This window comes from Neomonachus schauinslandi, chromosome 12, assembly GCF_002201575.2.
Source record: "Neomonachus schauinslandi chromosome 12, ASM220157v2, whole genome shotgun sequence".
NCBI lineage: Eukaryota > Metazoa > Chordata > Mammalia > Carnivora > Phocidae > Neomonachus > Neomonachus schauinslandi.
Genome location: NC_058414.1, coordinates 100,258,868 through 100,283,269, shown reverse-complemented (window position 1 = coordinate 100,283,269; position 24,402 = coordinate 100,258,868). Strand labels below are relative to the sequence as shown.

Here is a 24,402-nt window from a genome sequence, read left to right as displayed (position 1 = left end):
TCAGGGCCAGGACGGAGTACTTCCCCAATGCCAGGGCTGAGTACTTCCTCAGTGCCGGGATGGAGTACTTCCTCAGTGCCAGGGCAGGGTCAGGCTGCTGTACTTCGGCCTTTCCCGGGGCCCAGGGCTTCTTTCTTTGGAGAAAGGCCAGCTCACCCCAGCGGCTGAAGTACTTTCCTTGGCACAAAGGTCCAGGGCAGTTGGTTGGGGAGCCCAAGCCAGCTGTGTCAATCAGTCAGGACCCCCAGGTGGGGGGCATGGGGCAGGCAGGGTGGCTGCAGGAATGAAAAATAGTGGTTTTCTTTTCTTTTTTACATCAGGAAGTCTCTCAGACTGCAGTCAGAAACCACGATGTCCTCTGTGGAAAATAAAGAATTCTGGAACTTCTCTGAGAGTTAAGTTTAGGCTTTCCCTAATTTGGCCCCTGTCCCTCCCCTGTTGCTGAGTTCCAGTGATTCAGGGTTTGTTCCTTATTTTTCTGAGAGCAGTTATATAATGTGAATGTTTTTCAAAGGCTCCAATTGACCATGGCTCTGGTCACCACCCCCCACATTGGTACCAAGAACTGCCTGTTGGGCGGTTTTGAGGGATTGCGCAAACCCAGTCCATCTGGAGACACCTCACGCGTGCCTCCCACCTGAGGTGCCTGCCAAGGCCCTCACTGCAAGAGGTGAACTTCAAGCCGCCGTACCCACAGATCAGACGTAGACGAGGCTAACCCACGTGGGCAGCTGCCCTGTGGGGTGATGGGGACCAGGAGAGCCGGGGGGATGGGTAGGGCAGGGGCATCCTATGTGGGACCTGAGTGACTGGGCACCCATGATTCTGAGGACGCTACTCACGGCTCTCCTGGGGTCACGCCAGGCATCCATAAGGACGCACCTGGCATTTGTGCAGATGACCCAGGTGCTTGATGGGCAGACCTTAGAAACCGGTTGAGACCAGAAGGTTAGCACCTAGGAAGATTAAGAGGTACGTCACGGGGCGCCTGGGTGGCTCAGTCGTTGCGCATCGGCCTTCGGCTCAGGTCATGTCCTGGGGTCCTGGGTTCGAGCCCCGCGTCGGGCTCCCTGCTCGGCTCAGCAGGAAGCCTGCTTCTCCCTCTCCCACTCCCCCTACTTGTGTTCCCTCTCTCGCTGTGTCTCTCTCTGTCAAATAAATAAATAAAATCTTTAAAAAAAAAAAGAGGTACGTCAAGATAGACGTGTTCTCTCTGTCATATAAATATATAAAAATCTTAAAAAAAAAAAAAAAAAGAGGTACGTCAAGATAGACGTGTGGCCGGGTCATAACCACCTCACCTCTGAGGTACCAACAGGGAGCACAGGACATGCCCCCACCCCTCCACTGGTGCAGCCCATGTTCCTGCAGACTCTTCCCCCAAACCCTGAGCTTCAAAAGCAGGGGAGATTATTTGGTAGTCTGAGAGTAGAAGAAAATTATTTTTATGACTCCTCATAGGAGGTGAGAAGCTGCATTTTATTCTCAATCCAGCACTACTTCTTGAAAGTGCTCCCAGGATTCCAGGATGATGTTTAGTTCGGCGATAAAAACTGAAACAGCAGGAGCTAAAAGGGCTCTTCCGGAATCTTCTAGTTACACCCTCTCTCTTGACAGATGAAAAACTGAATTCAGACATGCCTGAGACCCCCCCCACACAGTGAACAACAGAGCTGGGGCTGGAACTCAGCCTCCTGGCTCCTTCCTCATGCACGGGTCGTGTTCTTGTGGGCGGAGGGATGTGGGACGCAGCTATGCTGTTCTCCCAAGCGCAGGGTGGCTCCTGATGTCGCTTGGTGCTCTGTTTACTCAGGACTGCTCGGCGGGAGCGGAGAATGAAAACCATCTTACATGTGTTCCTTCCTCAGCAGGAATCAGCCCGCTGGTAATTGCACTGGAATGTTCTATTGTGACCCTGATAACTAAAACCCCTAGTCGGCCCTCAGGTGCAGGCCACGGGCCCCTGACATTGGCATCCTTTCTGTTTGTCCTGTATTTGTGCTTTTGTCAGGCCTCTGCCTGGGGTGTCCCAGCTGCATCAACAAAGGCGTTTTATAAGACGAAGCATCAGAAATACGGAAAGGCCAGACCGCATCTGATCAATACATGCTTACCTCGCACCTTCTCTCAAGACTAAAACATGAGTGAAACAGCCTCTGTCCTTCGGGAATTCACAAATGAGTTCGGGATATGTGGCCGGGGGAGTGGGGGAGCTGCAAACAAGACCCCAGAGTCCACAAATTGTAGACATGCCATCATGTGGAGTGATGGCATTTGGTGGTGGGATGCTGCTCTTTAACCACAGCGGCGTGCATTACTTTTCATTAAGAGTAGGCCTTAAAGAGAAAGCATCATAAGCTGCTTTGGGAATGAGTCACTGAACTATACAAATCCTCACTCATCCTTCTCCTCCCCTGAAGTTGCACCGGGCCAAGGCTCCTCATTTTGCAAGGAAGAGTTCTACATCTTCACAGCCTCTGATACCGAGTTGGTTTTTGTTAATGGAGCTGAGCCATCCCGAGGAGGCGGTGGGACTTAACAGAAGGAGCTCTGAGCTGGGAGTGGCTGGTCCTGGCGTAGAGGGCCTGCTTGCTGCTGTCCGGTTGTCTGACTTGGGCAAGTGGCTTCATGTCTCTGACTCTCAGTATCTTCAGCTCTAGGCTGCGATGATACCACTTTCCCTTCCTACTTGTATGGGCTGCTCTAAGGACCAAAATAAGATTGCAGAAGGGCACAGTAATGGCAGATTATTGACAGCGCTGTTGCTGATACCCTTTTTGTGGTAGAATGTGGGCTGTTGCCTGAATTTCTGAAGAGGGGTGGGGATGGGGGGTTAAATGGGCTACCTTGAAGGTCAGCTCACATCTCGGGAATCTTCTCAAACTTGGGGCTTTTCTCTTTTATCCCTGTGCTTTCCTGACAGGTGACTTTAGCAGCCCAGATCCTGAAATTCACTTTCCCCAAAGGTCCTGATACCCATCTCCAGAGCCTGTGGTCAAGGTCTAAAATGTAGTGTGTGCAGCTAATGAGAATCCCAGAGTCTCTTGGCAGCAAGCAGCTCTTACTGTCTCCTGGAGCCTCAACATTGCCCAGCGAAATGCCCACCCAGCGCCAGGACTGGCCTGCCTGGCTGGCAGACCAGAAAAGGAGGTTCAGGGATGGCAGGGAGAAGAGAAATCTGTGAGGAAAGCACGAAGCTCTGCTGGGAGTTTAATATTTAGAAATCACATGAACAGGGCAGGCTCCAGGAGCCTGGGCCTTCTGCAAAGTCAGCTGAGCTAGGAGGCCAGGTCTCAATTCTTGCACCAGCTAATAGTTTCGTGGCCATAGCTGCAGTTAGAGATTTTCCCATACCTGGCCTCCAAGATGTGCACTGTTTCTTGGTGAGCTCTGAGAGATGAGAGCCAAGATTAGATTCGTGGAATGTGGGGTGGAGGAACCTTCCAGCAAAGCCCGCCATTCCTGCCAGGTGACTTCCCTGTAGGGATGCTCGACCGAGCAGGCATGCCGTGCTGAGGGGTGGGCACGCGGCCGTGGTCAGAGGGACTCGATGCTTTCAGGAGCTCACACTGGTCAGAAGTAGCTGCAGGGGCCTTGCTGCAGCCCCTCCTGATGGCTGCCTGGGGCCACCAGCTGCCCATGATGGGAGCTGGACCAGCATCCTAGTCTCCCCTCTTTCCAGACTGTCTAACATGAGTCATTTCACTGCTGGGGGCCTCGGTGGCTAGAGCATGATGGCTCTATGAGGAACAAGTAAGTATTTGTGAAAAGGCTTTCGCATGTGGAAACTGTTGTACCGCACGAATGTTCAAGGGTAATGATTATTTGCAACCGGAGAGGAATGTACTCATTAAAATGGGAGATAAGCACCCCACACCTGATTCCTCCTCCTTCCCAGTGAACTGGACTGCGTGGGGCCTGCTCGTTGGCCGGCCCGTCAGCACAGACCGTGCAGCCCCCCATGCTGGCCGCCAGAGGGTAAGGGGGTGCGGATTCAAACACGTCTGCATGCCCGCTACGTGCCAGGCAAATACAGGCAGAGAATAGTGACACGGATAGCTCTCCCTTGCCCCTGATGAACTCGAAGCCTAGCTAGAGAAATAGACTGATAGATGATCATAAAATGGCCTGATAAGTCCTGTAATAAAGGTCTGTCTACAGTTGTGTAGGAACACAGATAAGAGAAGAATTCATTCTGCCTGAGGGTGGGTCCCCGCCAGAGCTAATGTGTGAATTGGGCTTTGCATGGCCCATAGAAGTTCACCCTGTGAACCAGGATTGGCGGTTGGGGGGTGAAGGGCAGGAAGAGCTCCGAAGCCTGGAGGGGGCAAAGAGCTTGGGGCACGTGGAGATTGGCAGCCAGCACTGGCCATTCATGCATGGCCCTGGGCCAGGCTCTGTGCTAGCGGCCAGCCCTGTCCTGGAGGGACTGAAGAAATAAGGCTGCAGAGGTTGGCAGATCCATGGGGCCTGGACCAGAGGCTGCAAGCCTGGCCGAGAGCCCCTGTCCATGGCTCCTCCCAACGGTCACCTGTGGGAATCTAGGGGCTCTCCATCTGGGCTGCTGGCTGAATGATGGAGATGCCCATACTGCATTGTAGACTAATCAACTCCACTTCTGTGGCGGGACCCAAGCTCCTCAAGTGCCACCAGGCCTGAGATCACTGACATGAACACCAGAGAGGCTGAGTCTGGAATCTGCACACAGAAGAGCTCACCAGCATGTTCTAGTCGACCAGGTGTGGAAGCCGTTGCCAAGTCCCCGGGGCGTGAGGGGAGGGGCTGACGTAATATAAGACCCACATCTTCAGGGATCACTCTTTGGCAGAGGTTTGGAGATGGCCTGAAAGGGGCAAGGCCGAAAGTCTTGGAGAATAATTAGGCAGCCCAAGAGAGAGCGGGCACCTTTTTGGGGAGAAATGGAAAAATCTATTCTAAATCCTAATGGATTTGTATGGAAATACTCAAGGAACCCTGAGTAGCCAAAACAAGTGTGGGGAAAAAAGAAAAAAAAAAGAATAAGGGCGCCTGGGTGGCTCAGTCATTAAGCAGCTGCCTTCGGCTCAGGATGATCCCAGGGTCCTGGGATCGAGCCCTGCATCGGGCTCCCTGCTCCGCGGGGAGTCTGCTTCTCCCTCTCCCACTCCCCCTGCTTGTGTTCCCTCTCTCGCTGTGTCTCTCTCTGTCAAATAAATGAATAGAATCTTTAAAAAAAAAAAAAAGAATAAAGTAAGATGTTTCATAGTTCCTGATTTCAAAACTTACTACAAAGTTATAGTAATTAAAACAATGTGGTGCTGGCATGAAGAAAGACATATAGACCAATGAAATAGAATAGAAAGCCCCCAAATAAACCCTCACATATGTGGCCAAATGATTTGTGATAAGAGTACCAAGAACATTCACTGGGGGAAAGTCTTTTCAGTGCATGGTGTTGGGGACATTATGCACGTGGGGAAGAACGAGGTTGGGCCCGCATCTTATAGCATAGAGAAAAACTAACTCAGCACAGATCACAGACCCAAACGTAAGAGCTGAAGCTAGAAAAGTCTTGGAAGACAACACCAGGGAAGAGCTTCATGACATTGGATTTGGCACTGAAGTCTTGATTATGACACCAAAAGCACATGCAACGAACTAAAAATAGATCAATCGGACTACCTCAAAATTAAGAGCTGTGCCTCAAAGGACACGATCAACAGAGTGAACGGCAGCCTACAGACTGGGAGGAAATATTTGCAGATCATGTATCTGATAGAAGGTTAGTGTCCAGAATATAGAAAGAACTCCTACCAACTCAACAACAAGCAACCTGGGTTTAAAAATGGTCAAAGGACTTCTTGAACAGACATTTTTCCGAAGAAGATGCATCAGTGGCCAAAAGCACCTGAAAAGAGGCTCAACATGATTAATCATTGGGGAAACTCAGATCCAAACCACAATGAGATACTACCCGACACTCGCTAAGATGGCTTCTGTAGAAACAAAACCAAACCCAGAAAGTAGCAAGCATTGGTGAGGATGTGGAGAAGTTGGAACACTGGTGCCCTGTTGGTGGGAATGCAAAGTGGGGCCTCTGCTGTGGAGAATGGGCTGGTGGTTCCTCAAGAATGTTAAAAATAGGATTACCATGGGATCCAGCAACTCCACTTCGGGGTGTTTACCCAAAAAATTGAAAGCAGGATTGCAATGAGATGTGTGTATACCTATTCGTTTGCTAGAGCTGCCGTTACAAAGTACCACAGAACTGGGGAGCTTTCTGTTCTCACCGTTCTGGAGGCTAGAAGTCCGAAACCAAGGTGTTGGCAGGGTCGGGGTCTTCTGAGACCTCTCTCCCTGACTCATAGATGGCCATCTTCTGTCTGTGTCTTCATATGGTCTTCCTTTTGTGTCTGTGTCCTAATCTCTTCTTCAAGGACGGTAGCCACACTAGATCAGGGCCCACCCATATGACCTCATTTTAACTTAATCACCACTTTAAAGACCCTATCTCCAAAGACAGTCACATTCTGAGGTTCTGGGAGTTACAACTTCAATCTATGAATTTGGGCAATTATGGGGGAAACACAGTTCAACACCCACATTCACAGCAGCATTATTCACAACAGCTAAAATGTAGAAGTGACCCCAGGGTCCATTGATCGTTGAATGAGTAAGCAAAATGCAGTACATTGATAAAATGGAATATTATTCACTTTTTAAAAAAATTTTTATTGTTATGTTAATCACCATACATTACATCATTAGTTTTCGATGTAGTGTTCCATGATTCATTGTGCATAACACCCAGTGCTCCATGCAGAACGTGCCCTCCTCAATACCCACCACCAGGCTAACCCGTCCTCCCACCCCCCTCCCCTCTAGAACCCTCAGTTTGTTTTTCAGAGTCCATCGTCTCTCATGGTTCGTCTACCCCTCCGATTTCCCCCGCTTCATTCTTCCCCTCCCGCTACCTTCTTCTTCTTCTTCTTTTTTTTTTTTCTTAACATATATTGCATTATTTGTTTCAGAGGTACAGATCTGAGATTCAACAGTCTTGCACAATTCACAGCGCTTACCAGAGCACATACCCTCCCCGGTGTCTATCACCCAGTCACCCCATCCTTCCCACCCCACCCCCCACTCCAGCAACCCTCAGTTTGTTTCCTGCGATTAAGAATTCCTCATATCAGTGAGGTCATATGATACATGTCTTTCTCTGATTGACTTATTTTGCTCAGCATAACACCCTCCAGTTCCATCCACGTCGTTGCAAATGGCAAGATCTCATTCCTTTTGATGGCTGCATAATATTCCATTGTATATATATACCACATCTTCTTTATCCATTCATCTGAATACTGTGGAATATTCACTTTTAAAAGGAAGGAAACTCTGACACAAGCTACATCATGGGGGAACTTGTAGACATTATGCTTACATAGAATATTCCAGTCACAAAAAAGGCAAATATTGCATGATTCCATTTACATGAGGTGGTGGCCTTGTCATGTTCATAGAGACAGAAGGTAGGATGGTGGGCGCCGGGCTCTGGGGGAAGGGGATGGGGAGTTGTCTTATGGGGACAGAGTTTCTGTTTTGCAAGATGAGAAAGTTCTGGAGGCAGATGGTGGTGATGGTGGCATAATGTGAACGTATTTAACACTGCTAAACTGTATGCTTAAAATGGTTAAGATGATAAGTTTTACATTACATGTATTTTACCACAATAAAAAGCAGGAAAAAAGAAAGGTTAAGGACTCAGGCAAGTTATCCTGGTAGACTTCCCCCAGGGGGCTTCTTTCGGGCTCTGGAGGTAGTGACTTGGTGAGACCAGGGGGAGGAGGAGCAGGGCTGATGGGGAAGTGACCCGGGTTTGGCCACTCGCCACTCCTCTTGGCCACGGTGGTACCCAGCTTCATTGACCATCCCCACCCCCTCAGCCGCCAGCCCCGTGCTCCTCCCCATGAGACCCCTGTCATCTCTCCCAGGAAGATGCACATCCTGGACCACTTCCTCGAGGCCCCATGTTCTGTGTCCTGAGATGAGGTTCTGTCCATCAGCCGTTCCCAAGATGCTGAGAAGCCTTTGCTCTCCACTCCTGCTTTCCTCCTGGGACGCTTTCCCTCCTGCCTCCAGTCCCGGCCTCTTCTCCTTGCTCCTCCCCCGTGGTGATGGGGGGCAGTGTAGCCTTATGTTCTGGAAGGGAATGTGAGCATGGTCAGGTTCTATGAGGAAGCTAGCATGTTGTCACCCCTCCTTTTAGTCCACTTGCATCCACACCCCTCCCTGGGGGTCGGTGCTCATGGAGGACTCAAGAAGGGGGCAGTGGCATGTGCATAGGGCCAGTGCTGCCCTTGGACGAGGCTGGATGGGCAACTGAGGGCCACTCCGTTGACCATATGCTCTCTTTCCATCCAGGACCTGAGTTCCTTTGCCATGCCGCTCCTGGACGGAGACCTGGAGAGCTCAGAAAAGCATTCTTCTCGTAAGGTAAGGCCACCTTTCTCACAGCTTCTCACGGCTCACCTGAGGTGCCACTGAGGCAAGACTCCCTCAGTGAGAGCCCAGGACAAATGTCCACCTGTTTATCCACCTGTGCTCCCACCTGCTCCCACCTGCACATCCACCTCTGCTCCCACCTGCATATCCACCTGTGCTCCCCCTGCATGTGCACCTGTGCTCCCACCTGCTCATCCACCTGTGCTCCCACCTGCTCATCCACCTGCTCCCACCTGAACACCCACCTCTGCTGCTACTTGCACTCCCACCTGCTTACCCACTGGTGCACCCACCTCACATGGCCATGCCCCTCATACCTGCTGGCTGTCTAATTTGAGAGCCTCTTGGGCTTTGCTCCTTTCGCTTCTTCTCCATCTGGGTTCAGCCATGGCCCCCTAGACTCCCCAAAGTAGGCAGAGGTAATGTGGAAGATCAACAATAAGCCAAGAGAAGAGGCTAAAAGTATCAGTAAATGGGAGATTTGGAGACCATCCGAGGCTTTCAGCTTGTCCCATCCTGGACAGGAGTTCCTTCCACCTGCCATGCCCCCACCCTCGCCCTGTTCCAGGCCTTCCTTCCCTTTGGTCTCCATGCCACTTTTCCTTGCCTCTCTTTAGGTCACTGCCTCCCCTCCCCCACTGGCTGGTCAGCAACTTAATAAGGCTGGTGGCCATGTCGGGTCAGGCAGCCAAGGAGGAGTGTGTATCCTGTAAGGGTCTTTGGGCATGGTGAGAAAGGGGAGGTCAAGGCAGCCTGCAGTCAAGACTGAGGGGGTGCACAGGGAGCTGGGTGGCAAGTCCTTCCTGGGCCCCATTACCCACAGCCTGGTGGGAGGTGGCTTCCAGAGGGGGCTAGCCTCCCGTGTGCCGTGAGCAGTGACTGAGAGTGGAGATACAGAGCCACACAATTCTTTGGCTCTGGGTACTGCCAGCCTGGGGTTGGGGCGGGAGCTCCAGTGCTGGAAAAGCTAGCCTGTTCTCTAAGCATTCTGAATTGCACACAATTAAGGCAACATAGTGGTTTAGGCCTGTGGGTTTCCATTGGCCTCAGCTCCCGGTCCTGAATGAGCAAGTGACCTGATGAGCAGTCATTGTGGCCCAACCCGAGACGGTGTTCAGAGGATGTCCTCAGGAAGGAGCTGCAGAGCGCCCAGCCCAGCGGGGCAAGGTCCGAGGCTGCAGGGTGGGCTCTTCCTCCTCGCAGGCTGGCCGCTTCCAAGGGTTTGACTCCGCGAAGCCCTTCTTTCAAGTGAAAACCTAAGGCAGAACTGTGAACGCAGTAAAGACCCACAGTGAGGACTGGGGCTTCATCCAGCCCCACCGGCCCCCACTTTGGGGGCTCCCATAGCAAAATCACTGTCACAAATGAGTGACTCCAGAGCCGGAGAGGGACCTTGGAGGGTTTACTATATCCTTGGAATGCTGCAGGACATTGGTGATGGTGATGTGTAGGACGTGGGCCTCGCTAGCCTGTGGCCTCGCGGGAAAGGAGGGTGTGAACTCCTGAGAAGGCAGAGAATTGTTCCAGAGGGTCTGACCAACACAGGAGATCGGGGGACCTAAGTGCCTGGTTAGCTGGGAAGGTGCTTCTCCCCAACACAACCTGGAGACAGGCCTCAGATGAAAACCATGCTGGATGCAAGTGGACAGGGCGGGGATGCTTGGGATTCCCACTGACCTTGCTGCCCGTGGCCTTCCCTTGGCCTCCCCACACCCACCCCTGCCCCATCCCCAGAGGGCAGGCCTTCCCTCCTCCTGACCCTTGAACCTTGGCAATTCTCCTTTCCATTAGACTCCAGTGACCTCGAATTATATAGACATAGGGCCGGTCTTTTTGAAAGGAGAGTTAGGCCACTACTGAGAAGAAATTCCAAACTGCCTTGGAAGGGCAGCCCTCTTCCCCTGCCAAATTCCATCTTTTCGTCTTCACAATCCAGATCGAAATGTAAACACCCCTGTGAAGGGGAATGTGGGTTAGGTTCTCCTGACAGCTAGACCTTTCTGCGGACGTGATGTGGGCGGCCAAAGAGGGCGGGAGGTGCCGCTAGGCTCCTCGGGCGCAGATGTGTGGGAACAGTTAGATGCTTGGCAGCCCCCTCTGCGTCCCAGGAGCCCACGCATAGTGAGACAGATGGCCCCACCTGGGCTCCCCTTCACAGGTGTCCCTGACTACTCCAGGACCCCAGCCTGGCGTTCCATAATATCAGTTCATGCAATCTCCCAGGCCCCCTCACTTTACCCCTGTCTGTGCTGCCCCTGCCCCCTGAGGCGGCAGCTCTTTTTCACATACCGTGTGTCTGTGAGGAGCTTCTGGTCCCCTTGACCCCGCACAGCTGAGGTATGTAGTTCCCAGGCCAGCCTCTGGGGGAAGGTCAATACCGGGATCTCCAGATCGCCCCCCATTAGCTCCTGCACAGCCTGCACCCACTTGGGGGTCTCTGGGCCCTTTTGTTCATCCCAGTGCAGGGAACCATCCAATGACATTTATCAAAGTTCTGTTTGATCGCAGCTTGCTAATAGGCATGAGCCGAGGCCCTGTCCCTGGCAGCTTCTGTTGGCACCCGGATCGACATCACCCCCACCCAGCGGGCGGGGAGCAGATGGTGGGCATGCTTGGCCATCTCGTTTTCCCACTGCTGGGGAGCATGATTAGGCTCTCCCGGTCCCCCCCATAGGAGAAGGCTAAGCCAGGCCATGTCCACCGTTATTTGGTCTTTTTGGGGAAAGGTCTACTTTCTGTGGGTTCCCTCCTCAGTGCCTGACCCAGTTGCCCTGGAAGTCTCAGTAGAGAATGGACTCCCAGGCAGGAGAACCCTAGAGTTCCCCCTGGTTTATTGAAGGAGGTTCAAGCCAGCACTCAGGCCCTCTGTGACTGGCTCCCCGGTGGCGTTTGGCCCCACCCGTCTGTGGCAGCCCAAGAAAGTGGCTCTCTGTGCTTCCCGTTCTGTCTCCTCCTTCTCAGGCTCTGGTTGCCCTCTGCCCATCAGCCTGTCCAAAGCCCATCAGCTTTCAGGGTCTTCTCTGACTGTGTCCAGGTCACCCTTTCTTCCTTGGCTTCGTGCTCATGGCAGCAACGCCTGGCCTGCCGTCCTCCGTCTTGTCCCCCGCCAGACTCGAACATGAGCACTTGCTCCGCGGTCCTGCCCTCTCCCTGCAGAGCTCCCGGCACCGTGCAGAACATGGCAAACACTGGGCTCCCCTGTGGGGTTAGCCTTGCAAGTAGTTCCTAAACGTGACTTTCTGCCTCTGCCCTCAGACTTGATCTTGACTCCATTTTGCATCTGCCAGGCTGCTCTCCCTCCCAGCTATTTCTGCCGCTCTCGGGAGGGATATGGTGTAAGGGTTAAGGCCATGGGCCCTGAAGTCCCATGCCACCACTTACCAGCTTTGTGACCTTCACCCTGCCTCCAGCTGGCCGCTTCTCCTGGCTTCGGGCTAGTGGCACTCGGCGAGTGATGGGAGAGGCTACCAGATGGTCTGCCCTGCACGAATCTGACTATGCCACTCCCTTGCTAAAAAGCCTCAAAGAAGAGTGAGGTTCTTACACCACGTGTGGCGTCCTTCCATAATTCGCCCCGGCCTCCCTGACCTTCCATGAATATCAAGCAACTATTCCTTTCAAATTCGTGACGAGGAGCGTGGATCAAATATGCATGGAGGACTTACCGTGTGCCAGAAAGTGTACCAGATGCTTCCCTGTCGTAGATCCCGTCAACCACAGACCCTGTGAGTCGGCCTCATAGCCCCACTGGATGGAGGAGGACCCTGAAGCTTAAGTCACTTGTCCACACTGCCGGAAACTGAGCCGGGATCCCAACTCCAGTCCCTGTGTCCAGACTCCTTGCTTGTGTGCTGTAGGGTCATTTTCCATCCCTTGTGTGCTGTTCCCTGCCCCTGCCCCCACCTCCCACGTCCACAGGCACATCTCCTGCCTGGAGAGCTTCTCCTTGGGGTTCAGAAAAACTCCAGAAAGCCTGAGTCCCATAGGTAGGGGGGAGAGTGGCAAGACCCGGAGCTCTGAGGACAGGGATCGGAGGATTAAATGCTTTTCATATTAAATGGATAACGAAAAACTTAGCCTCTCTAGAAGGAGACGTGCTTGCGTGATGTGGCTGTTGTGCGTGGCCCCCGGCTTGGAAACTCACTCGCCCAAGGGACTGGCACGGGGCCAGCCTGTGCACCCCCCATGTGGCCACGTGGGCCCTTTAGCATAGGGTGGGGAGTTGCAGGGAGAAGTGACTTGTGATTGAGCATCACCGAAGGGGTCCCCACGAGGGCACAGCCTCCTGGAAGGAGCCGCAAGCCCAGTTTGGGGTGCCCTCTGGTGGTGGGACAGCTCACAGGGGCCCTGGGCCCCCCACGGGCACCCCGTGCAGACAGAGGCCAGAGCCGCACAGATGCTGCCCCTGGGCACGGGCTCACCTACCTTCGTGTGCCTGTGGCCACCTGCCATGTGGCATCCCAGGGTCCCAGCGTGCTGGCTGCTTCCCTGCCTGGCATCCTCTGTGCCCCATGAGCCCTGCAGACAAGCCGCTATTCTTTCTTTCTGTGGGGTCAGGTAGGCCCTGAGATCCTTCTGGATCCTGTGTTGCAAGTTTGCCACAGCAGCTGGATGTGCAGAGTATGGTTCCTGTGCATCAGGGGTGGGCACGACACCTGGTCTTACAGATAAGGAAACTGAGGCACAGCGAGACTAAGTGACTCGGGATGGCCCAGTGAGGGGTGAGCTGGGGTCAAACCCTTCCCCTCAGGCTGCAGGTGCCAGCCCCTGAGCCCCCCAGCAGGACACATTCAATATTCCTCAAAGTCTGTGAGCTGTGTGCCTCGGCTTAAAGTTATAGACGGAGTCCAGAGGTTTCTCAAACCGTCAAGGTCATGTCATCAATGAAGTGTGCCTCCAAGGTTTTGGGCCTTGTTCCCCTTCTTCCTGAGCTCTGTCAGCAACCCCTTGTCGTCCCAATGCCGCAGGAGCTTGGAGGGGAAAATACATGCTGCCTAGCGCCAGGCCCACTGGGTTTCAGATGCCCATTTCCTCCTTCAGTGAGGGCCACGAGAACATCACGCCAGTGTAGTAAGACCTCGAGAAAGAAAAATGTCGGGTTTTAAGAAGTAAAGGCCAGGGGACAGACCTACAGAGAGGATGCATCGTCTCGAGCCATCTTGCTACCTTTCTGGTCCTCCCCTCCGCTCCAGGAACCTCTTTCTAGAGAGCTGGCGACGGAGGTCAGTGGGCCTCTGGGTGGTGCTGAGGAGCCTGTGGATGGGCCATCCTTGGGTCAGGTGCTTTCCTCCAGACCACGGGGCGGCCACCTATGTTTGTACAAAAACTCAGGGCTGTTTCTGGGGCAGGGTGCCTTGGAGGAGCAGCCTGATGATAGAGAACGTTGGGAGGGACAGATCCGTTCGGGGCTGAGGGCTGAGTGCCTGTGCTCGGAATGACCCATCCGTTTGTCTGTCTCTCCCCAGGTGGACAGCCCCTGCAGCTCGGGCAGCCCCTCCAAAGGGTTCTTCTCTAGAGGCCCCCAGCACCGGCCCTCCAGCCCCGTGTCTGCTCCCGTGAGGCCCAAGACCAGCCCTGGCTCTCCCAAAACCGTGTTCCCGTTCTCCTACCAGGAGTCCCCACCCCGCTCCCCACGCCGAATGAGCTTCAGTGGGATCTTTCGCTCTTCATCCAAAGAATCTTCCCCCAACTCCAACCCGTCTACCTCACCCGGGGGCATCAGGTTCTTCTCCCGCTCCAGAAAAAGTAAGACATTGATGCTATTGTTTCAGGTGGGTGCTGGGCTGCTGGGGACCTTCTAGGGCCAGTGGGCCATGGTGCCATTTGCAGGGCGCCCGGGCTGGCCGGGTGGCTGTCGGTGATTTGTGACTTGGTGCTGAGTGCATGTGTCTTGTCTGCTCCCCCAAAGACAGCTGTCTCTCCAGAACATGGTTGGTTTCCCCCGTCACTTTCTTCCTACACGAAGCGGTCGGTATAGGGGTAACTGCAAACATCCCAACACTCACAGTGTGACTTGTAAGGACAGCCACATGAAACCTGGGCCCATAGCCTTCCCTGAAATCAGTAGCGGCAGCAAGCTAAGCTTCGGCGCATACCCAGGGCCAGAGGGCCCAGACCTTGGTTTGCTATGCCAGACATGGCCCTCGCTACTTATAGGTGGCATGGTTTTGCGGGGTTTGAATGGACCTGTTTCTGGCAGATCCTGACTTTCTGTTTGGGACGCTGGGCAGCTAGGGTTGATTTACTAGAGAAACAAGGGAAGGGAATGTGGGTTTAGGAGAGAGTTCTTTAGGCTCATGAGTATCTGTGACCTAAAGATAAAATACTCTCAGTTGGGAGCACTGTTGATCACAACTGGAAGTATAAGAGGCAAACCATAAAGTAGATGGAGTTGATTTTCTCCTTCCCCATGTCTTAGGCATCTCCCCATGCCTTCTGAGTCTTTCTGATGACGCAGAAAGCTCCTATTTGGGACGGCAGTGATTTGGAAAACAAACTTGCCCTTGGGCATCAGAGGTGTGCGGTCGTCTTCCTTTCTTTCGAGATTGCATGTACACTTAGGACCTGCAGAATAAAGCAGCACTTGATCGGCACAGCCAAGGCACAGAGTGCAAATTCAGTCTCCGTGACTTAGAAGGAAAGGGTGGGGGGCTCTTTTCCTTTTTGTGTGGTGTAAGGTATTGTTGCTAGTACCCCTAACATCATCCCCCTCAATGACTGGACCTAAGCGTAAATGCACAAGTGTCATGGGACAGAGTGGCCCTCCAGCAAACGTTACTGAGTGACATGCAGTTGGGAATTATGTATACAAAGCCCAGTAGGGAGGGGCGTGTCCGGGCACTGACGTCCTAATGCTCTAGAGAGCATCCCCAGCTTCCTTGACAGAGATCCTGAAACTCTCAAATATCCTCTAAGAGGAGGGGACGGCAGGCAGATCTACATCAGGATATCTTGTTTCTTCAACGGCGGCATCACGCCTGTGTTGGTTATAACAGAACTAGGTTGTATTAGCCTCCCAGAGCTGCCGTAACAACTGGGTGGTTTGAACAACAGAAATTTATACCCTCACATTTCTGGAGGCCAGAAGTCCAAATTCAAGATGTCACTAGGGTGGTGCTCCCTCTGAAGGGTCTCGGGAAGAATCTGTTCCGTGTCTTCCTCTGGGCTTCTGGTGGTGCCAGCAACCCTTGGTGCCCGTTGGCTTAGAGAAGCATCATTCCAAACCCTGTCTCTCCCTCTGTCATCACAGGGCATCTTTCCCTCGTGTGTCTGTGTCTTTGGGGCTCTGCTCCTCTTCTTGTAAGAGCTAAATCTTGGGTTAACAGACCATCCTACTCTAGTATGATTTCATCTCATCTTAATGAATTATATCTGCAATGACCCTCCTTTCAAAAAGGTCACATTCTGAGGCTCCTGGAAAGGCATGAATTGGGGGGACACCGTCAACGCCAGTACACGGGTTATATAGGAAAAGCCAAGATGGACAGGTCACGTCATGGGCTGGGGATGGAGAGGATTTGTGGGTGTAGAGTGGTCAGGCTGTGAAGACCAAGGTCATTTCTGAAGGGAGAAAGGAGCAGCCAAGATACAGGGTCGGGAGGGTGGGATGTTGGCTGGTGAGGATGGGCCGACCTTTCAGCTCCCTGGGAAGCTACCTTTTTCTGTTGGGCATTTTAAAAGGCTCTTCGATGTTCTTTGCCAGAAAATACTGTCTCAAAGGTCTGTCTTCTAAGATGTTATGGAGTAGGAAAGCTTGTCAGGGCTCCTCCCTACCATCTGGCCAGGCAGCTGTAGACTGAGCTCAGGAAGGCCCTGGTTGGCTGTGGTTGCTCATGAAGACAGCATTGATTAGGTGGGGGTGGGTGCTTGGCTTCTCCACAGAAGCTCCCCAGGAGGGGATATTCACACCAGAGTAGGCCTGGTCCCAAGGTGACTGCCCACGCTATTGCCCTTGAACCACCGAGCCCAGGACCTTGGCTTTCCCCAAATGGAAGCCAACCCTGCCAGGCCTGTCATTAATGAAGGTCTGTTTCCAGGGGAGGTGCCCTACTTCCCTGGGAGGAGGATCACCTGGGCTTCTTGCCACTTGGTCTACAAGTGTGCTCAAAGGAGGCGTGCTTGGAGGCTATGCCATCTTTTTCCTCCTACTTGAATCAGTTCCTGGATCAAGGTCCCCAGACTGTATATTTCTCCCTGCTGCCCCAGTACTGATTTCACATGATGGAGCCTGAGAGCAATGTCACTCATCAGTCTGCATGGAGGGTCTTTACGAGAAACAGCCCGTGAGACCCACTGTGTCCGTTGGTAGAGCATCACAAAGACATTGTTCATTCCACAAGGCCCCGGGGAGACAATTCCTGTCCAGCCTTGGTCCCAAGAATAGCTGAACTTGTGAGCAACTGGGTTGTTTTGTCTGCAGTGGACACTGATCACGTCACAGCTCTGTTACATGCTGGCCATCTCAGAGCTGCCTTTGTACAAGGGGTGTGAAGGGTGCGTCTCTAGCCTCGTTTCTGAATCCAGTTTTGGTCCCCAGCCTTTACTTTCATACCACTTTTTTTTAAAAAAAAAACAAAAAACAAGGAAGACAACTCATTGGAAGGATTTGGGGGTATTTATAGAATTCAAAGAAGAGCTGATTGCTCAGGACTCAGGGAGGGAGGGAACAAGGCCGGCTGTGTGGCCTTGGCAGCAAGAGTGCATGGATCTTTCCATGAGATCCAGACAAGTCCTCATCTCTGTGTCTCTCCTCTTGCCATGCTAAAGTCATTATAGGATATCTGATTAGCCCAGTTAGGGTCTCTGAACCAGTTGGTTGTGGGGGGAGGGGCAGATCCTGTAGCAAGAGCAGAATGACCGATGATCCCTGCCCCCCACACTGGACATGGGCCGGAAGTTCCCAGAGAAGAGCCCAGCAGGCAGCTCTCCCACTCTACTCTCCCAGTGCCCAGCGTGCGTGTGCGTACACAGTGCCCCTTTTTACAAAGACACCTCGTGGGACTCCGTCCAGTCACCCTACATACACTTGTAAGTGTGCACACTGCTTCCTCAGTAGGCGGCAACCCTGCGTTGTGTCCCACCAGCACAACTAAGGATATAAGCACAACTCTCAAGGCCATGCCCATTTCCCCTTGAGTTCTGTCTGCAGCCTGTCTTTCTACGGTGTGACTTAGGGCCCACATGGTGGACGTAGAATCTAAAGGTTCAGCAGCTCCTCAGGTAGGGGCGCTGATAGTTGAGCTTGATAAACACCGTTATCAATGATCAGGGGCAAAGGAAGAAGGACGATAGAAATTATGAGCACAGTCATCTTCCAAGGCGACATAAAAAAGGAAAAGGAGATAATTCAGTCTTCAGACACTCTGAGAACAAGAAAGGGAATACAGGTGGGAGTTATAGATCTAGATGCTACATCTGGTCTTGGGACCTGTAGTTTCCTAGGCTGGCTGGTGTTCGTGGCCCAGGAAAGAGAACTTTGTTCTAGAAGGATCTATCTCGTGGAGGACCTGCTGATGTGGAGTGGCTGCCGTCTCTCACTCCCTCTGGTCTACTGGTCTAATGGCATGTGGATTCGAGACATGTGGTGGGGATTCTGGGTTTCTATCATCCTCCCTCCAGCCCCACTGTGTAGCAGCAAACCTATTTCTCTTGATGGTCAGGGTCTTACCCCACCCAAAACAATCATCTGCTCTTCTGCCTCTTCCTCTAATACCGTGGTGGACAAACCACAACCTGGGGACAAAATCTGACCTGCCACCTGTTTTTATAAATAAAGCTTCATTGAAACAGTCATGCTGACTTGGTTCTTTGGATTGTGGCTGCCTTCGTGTTACAACAGCAGGATCTGGCCCGCAGAGTCTGAAATGTTTGGACCTTGTCTAGCAGCTCAAGAAGTCTGAAGCGCTCATGTGGCGGTAGAAGCTTCCAGAAAGGTTTTTTAGAACTGGATCCTGCCTTTGGAGATGAGGAAAGGAAAGCCCAGTCAGAATGTTCATGAACTCAAACAATAAGATTAAAGTTTTAAAAAATAATAACAAGATAATTTTGGACAGGCAGCAAGGCAAGGACCTCAAGAATGGCTTAATGTCATGTCACTAAACTTTGCTTTCTAATCATTGTAATTACAAATACTATGCCTAACAATCATAAATAATGGTAAGTGCTTTTACTGCGTGCCTCCTAAGTACATCATACATGACAATTGTTTTAATCCTCGTACAAAACTCTATAAAGTTACGTTTTTACCATTTTTATCAAAATAAAAACTGAGCCACAGAGAGGGTAAGTCACGGAACGAAGGCCACACAGCTGGTAAGTGGTAGAACCAAGATTTGAACTCAGGTGGTCTAACTCCCTAATCTACTTTTAACACAGATGCGAAGACTCTGCTTTGAAGGAGTGGATTTTAGGAATATATAAGCCAATAGTGTATAGCAAGCCATTTAGGAGAAAGGAAAAGAGAAGGGTTTCCCTGGAGATTCCTTACACCAAAATAATTTCCATATGGAGCAAAACTTTATATGTTATTCAAATGTCCCTCCAAATGGAAAAATATCATAATCTTTGGGTGTCAGGCCTTTGTAAAGGGTGCAAAAATATGTTCATAAATGTGAGGTAAACATTCACAGCTTTCTCACCGTTGCTGGAAGTTTGCAGGCTTGATGCTCAGAGCGTCAGTATGGTGATCTGGGTAGAGAGCTGGATGGCCTATATGAGAAAAGGCAGGGAACGTTCCAAGGGAGAAACGTGTACGTCCATGATGGGTGGTCAGGTGAGTGAAGGCAAGACTCCAGAAGGTGGATCTGAGCTGGGCTGGATGTGGGAGTTTTGGCAGTGAGACCAGAGACTGAAGCCCAGTCACTGCGCTGGGTTGGACAGAGGGGAAGGGACGGAGGAGAGAAAGGACACATCTAGAGGGGCATTCCCGTGTTCGGGGAAGACCGCCACACCCCAGGCTCCCACCCTGCCTCTTAACGCCTCCTCTTCAGCAGGGCCTTCCTCTGGTGTCTGCACAAAATGACGCGTTCTGCACATTACATGCTGCTTCTCCACCGCGACTACTGTGAATTGACTGGTCCGCTTGGCTGCCTTCCCCACCGGAATGTACGCTCTCCGAGCAGAGGGGCTCTGTTTGGTCCCAGGCTCTTTTCTCAGTGTCTAGAACAGTGCCCAGCACCTGGGGGGCATCCAGCAACCCCTGTACCTTGGTTCGCCCTGAGTCCACCCACTTTGCTCGGCTCTCAAGCTTGGGCCCCTGCTCCTTCTGAATGCAGGGCATTGCGAGCATTCACCCAGAGGTTCCGGCAGCTCGAGTGAGCACGACTATCTCAGAAATGATAAAGGACAGACAAACGAAATGGTAGAGGGCTTCTAGCTGGTCATGTCTGCAGACATTCAGGTCCTGCACCCCACGGGAGTCTCGAGCCAATCCCACCACCAGGTGTAAAGTGTAAAGTGCCTTGAATCCTTTGTGGAGCAAGGCAGGCTCTGAATTATGAGGACATAAACTTCCATTTCTTGATGATGCTTTTGAAACTGGGCAAGATCCGGTTATGTGGGGTCTATACCATGCTCCACTTAACAGAGGACTGTAGAACTAATGGATTCTCTCACCCGATGAACACTTCTTTGTTAGTCATTACAACTTAGCCCAGATCTCTCACCTCCCCTGACATTCTTTTCTGGAGCCCAATGCAGGGCTTGAACTCACCACCCTGAGATCAAGACCTGAGCTGAGATCAGCAGTCGGAATCTTAACTGACCGAGCCACCCGGGTGCCCCCCCGCCCCGACATTTCTAGAAGAGTTCCCCTCTCTTCTTGGGATTCAAGACTGTATCTCCCAGGCTCCTTTCCAAGCCTTCCTGAGAAGAAGGAATTGTGCATTTTGTTTAAAGGGAGATGCTTTTTTGGGGGAGTATTTACATTTCCATCAGAAACAAAGACCTTGTTTTGGCTTAATCCCGAAGAATGATTTTCTGATTATGAAATTGAGTATCTGAGCGCTAATGGCTCAGCCTCTGAATGACCACCAACCTCCAGAGAAATCAGGTCCTGTTTACTTCCTCCTGGGGAAGGGCCCTGGAAGTTTGACAAGGCGGTTAGGCAGCTCACCTCTGCACCCATATTGACACGATGTATACGGGGTGCTCATGGGTGACAGCAGGGAGAATGAGGCTTGGTTGCCCTCCCCTTGGACTCCTTGAGCGAGGTGGGACCAGGGAGGAAGCCAGTCATCTTGAAGCCAGGAAGCCTGTATGATACCCTGGACATTCTCTCCCTCCTTCAACAACAAGGAACAGTAATTCCTCACGTTTGGGGAAGTCTTAAGAGCTGCCTTCAGAACCATTATCTATTCTTTTGGATGCTTTTAGTGATGGGCAATCTTTGGCTTTTGAGGATGGATTTTCTTATGGTAAAGGGATCTCTGGGCAAATAATGTTTTGGCTCAGAAGTTAGGATAAAGATATGATAATAGAAATGCTAAAGCACAGCCACGAGACCCTGCTTTTATTAACTGTAAATTACTTTTAAAAGTTTGGGGGTGGGGGCACAGACTTCCTGTGCAGCAGGACACCCACTGGTTTCTCCACAGCGAGCCCTGGACTTGTTGCTTTGGCCACATGGCTCCCAACTCGCTTCTCTTTGCCCTCTCACACTAGGGACTGTTCTTCCGATGTGATGTCACCATCCACAGTGTGAGGTTTGGGGATAGTTAAAGGTTTCTCTGCTTTAATTCCTAGTCTAGGGCAGAGCATAAAACTCCCTAATAAAGGTTTTTTTCACCTTGGATCCTTCTTTTTTCTTTCTCTTTGAGTCCCACTTAGGGACTCTGAGCAAAGTTAGGGCCAGTGAGGGGCCCCAGGGGTTGACACCTGGCTTGTCAAATGCATTAAGTCGCAAACCACAGAGGCATTGATGCTAATATAGTTTTTGTCCCTTTCCCTCCCCAGTCAGGGGCTGTCTAAACTGGCATGAGGATACCCAGCATACGTACCAGCCCCAGAACACTGGGGACAGAATGGGGTTCTGGCCTTAGCACTGGAGACACCCTTGCCCTGGGGCTTACCTTTGGGGTGTCCAAGTGTGCAGGATGGTTTGGTTGTCGGAGGTCCCAGGAGGGGCAGGGAGGTGTCTGGGCCGTGACTCTTCCCTGATACAGAAGCATTTTCCTCTTTTTAACCGGCCTGGAGCATTGCCGGCCAGACATCGGCTTTGCTAACACATTTTCCACCAGCTGTCCTGTTAGCGTCAGGTTCTTGGGGGAATCATTGGCTTTTTCTTTCCCCTCTGAATGGCTTTGGCTGGGAGACTAGTCTGTGGCCAGCAGAGTCTCAGCGCAGACACGGGACGGAGACCGGGGCCCCTTCTCCTGGGACACCAGCTGCCAGGTGTTCACAGGCAGGGGCCCGCGGCCGCTGTGACCCGACTCGCCATCCTCAGTCAGAGAAGACCTGGTTTGTCAGAAAGACCATTTCTGACACCTGGGGGGAGGAGGGACTTCCTGGAAGGTGAATTTTATAATGGCCTCACTTCCTGCCTCCACACCACCCTCCCAATTTCCCACCTATTATGGTTTACTCCAGAATTTCTCCTTTTGACAGGCGTCTTTCTGCATCCCCCGCCCCGGGCCCCCCATTAAAAGGAGATGGATTCTGATAAATGCTGTTTTTTGCCAATAGTGATGCTAGAACGGAGACTTGAGGCCTACAGCCAGCCCCTTCCTCACCCTCACACTGAGTTTGCGTGAGAATTGATGGCATCTTGTGATCTATCTAGAAGACGGGGGGGGGGGGGGGGGGAACTGAGTTTTCTGTTTTGTGGACTGTCACGTGGTGTCACAGAGGAAGGAGCGGAAATGGAGTCTGAAATTGCTGTTTATTATAGTTCCTGGAGGTACATTACTAGCCTGCAGGCTATTGAGTGACTTACTATCCATGTTAGGAAGGCACTGGATCCAGCTGCAAATGGCCACAGGCAGCATCAGGTTAGAGGGGCAGAGATACGGGGGTCATGTAGGAGTCAAAGTCAAGTTACCAGGCAAGGGCTTGTTGGAGAATCAGGTAAGATAAATAATCTATTTCAGACCCTGTTATGTAGATTATAAAAATATACCAGTTCGTTTAATCCTTATAATAACTTTTCTGCGTTTACCTGTGTCCCCTCAAAAGAGGTATGTTGAGGTCCTAACCCCCATATCTCTGAATGTGACCTTATTAAAATAAAGTCACTACAGATGTAACTAGTTAAGATAAAGTCATCCTAGAGTAGGGCGGGCGCCAAATCCAACATGATTAGTGTTTTATAAGAAGATGGGGCTGAAGCCGGGTGACAAAGGCAGAGAGTGGAGGGATGCGTCTAGACCCGAGGAGTGCCTGGGGTTGCCAGCAAGACCGGACGCTGGAAGGGGCAAGGAGGGACCCCCACAGCTTTCAGAGGGAGTGGGGCCCTGCCGACACCTTGATCTCCGACTTCTGACCTGCGGACTGTGATGTACTTTGGTGCCATGACCTTCCACGGGACAGCGATGCCATCTCACAGATAGAAAACAGGTGTTCACGTCAGGTTTGGCTCCAGATCTTGACATCACAAGAATGCCTTCAGGGAGGGCAGTTGCCACATGACTCAGATGCCCCCACTCTGGGAAAAAGGAGGCTCGTCCTGAGGCCTGTTCCTCGTGGCCCGACTTCAGAATCATGGGTGATTTCCAAGAGAGCCGTTTCGGTAGCTGGGAAGGGAAGGAGAGCGTGTTACCCAGCCAAGGGCTGAGTCGGAGATGTCTTCCTTCAAGGCGTGTGGCTTGGAAGGGAAGGGGAGCGAGGGGTGGTGGAGCCCGGAGCCCATCCGTGGTACGCATTCCTCTGCTTCTCCCGCCCCCTCCCTGTAGCTGGGTTGGGACCACGGTGCTAAGGATGCAGGAGGCATTCAGCCCAGATCTGGCTTCTCAGTGGGGAGGGCAGCCCAGGGCCAGCTGCCTCCCTGTGTGGGATGGCAACCTGAGCAAAAGAAACCCTCTTTATGTCAAACCACTGAGAACCTGGGGCTCATTTCTTGCTGTGGCCTTGCTGAGCCTATCCTGGCAAATGGAGGTAGACTGGTAGGAAGTGGACAGATTGGAGTTAAGGGAAGTTTTGGATTGGCCTGTTTACTTCAAGATAGGAGAGATGAACGCATTTACAGCCTGAGAGGCAAGGAGCCGCCAGGGGGCCTCCTGAAATGCATGGACGGGTTGTAAGGGACAGGGACACGAGCCTGTGTCCATCTCGGGTGTTGGCTTCTGTTCTCCATTAGACGGCTGGGTTTTTGCTCTGGGGACACCTGTTTGTCCTCATGGCCCCAACAAGGCTGTCTGTCCGCCCAGAGCTGCCATCACTCTGCGTCAGCCATCTGGGCCCCTCTGGGCTGTTCAGGGATTTGCATCGCTGGTGTGTGGATGTCCTGTTTGCACCATGAAGCACGTTTCCTCGGGTGGCGCAGGCGCCGTGCCTTTCCTGCTGCCACCCGGCGTTTAACTGAGCTCTTGGCGTAGACTCGAGTTCAGGTCTGCACACAGAGCCTGCTTCTGCCTCATGGCACCCCTGCAGGGCAGCTGCTTCTCCCCGACACAAGTGCCTCGTTCAGGGTCACAAAGCTCGGTGGTGGCGTTGGTGCATGTGAGCTGGTCTGCCCCGAGCACGGTGGGTGCTAAGCAGAGTTTGACCCGTCCCTTTCCTAAGAGGAACCCATCAGCCCCTCTGACCTCACTGGATTAACTCTGCCTCTGGAGCCCCGAGGAGCTACCATAGTCTTTCTTGTACCTGTTTGGCCCTTACACATACGCGTATATTTTAGAGCATGTGCGCACATCTGTGTAAATACTGTCAGATAGCTAAGCCCCCTTTGTCCATTAAATACAGTCTTAGAAATGTTTTCCTGCCTGTTGC

General features: G+C 52.2%; 1 protein-coding gene across 1 annotated transcript in view; it reads left to right on the top strand.

Annotated features, from left to right (window-relative positions):
* The window catches only part of PRKAG2 (protein kinase AMP-activated non-catalytic subunit gamma 2), a 255,974-nt gene that overhangs the window by 67,162 nt on the left and 164,410 nt on the right, over nt 1-24,402 (top strand). The window contains exons 2-3 of the mRNA XM_044920129.1: nt 8,401-8,472; nt 13,947-14,226. Coding sequence (XP_044776064.1) covers nt 8,401-8,472; nt 13,947-14,226 — 352 coding nt within the window. The remainder of the gene's footprint in view (nt 1-8,400; nt 8,473-13,946; nt 14,227-24,402) is intronic.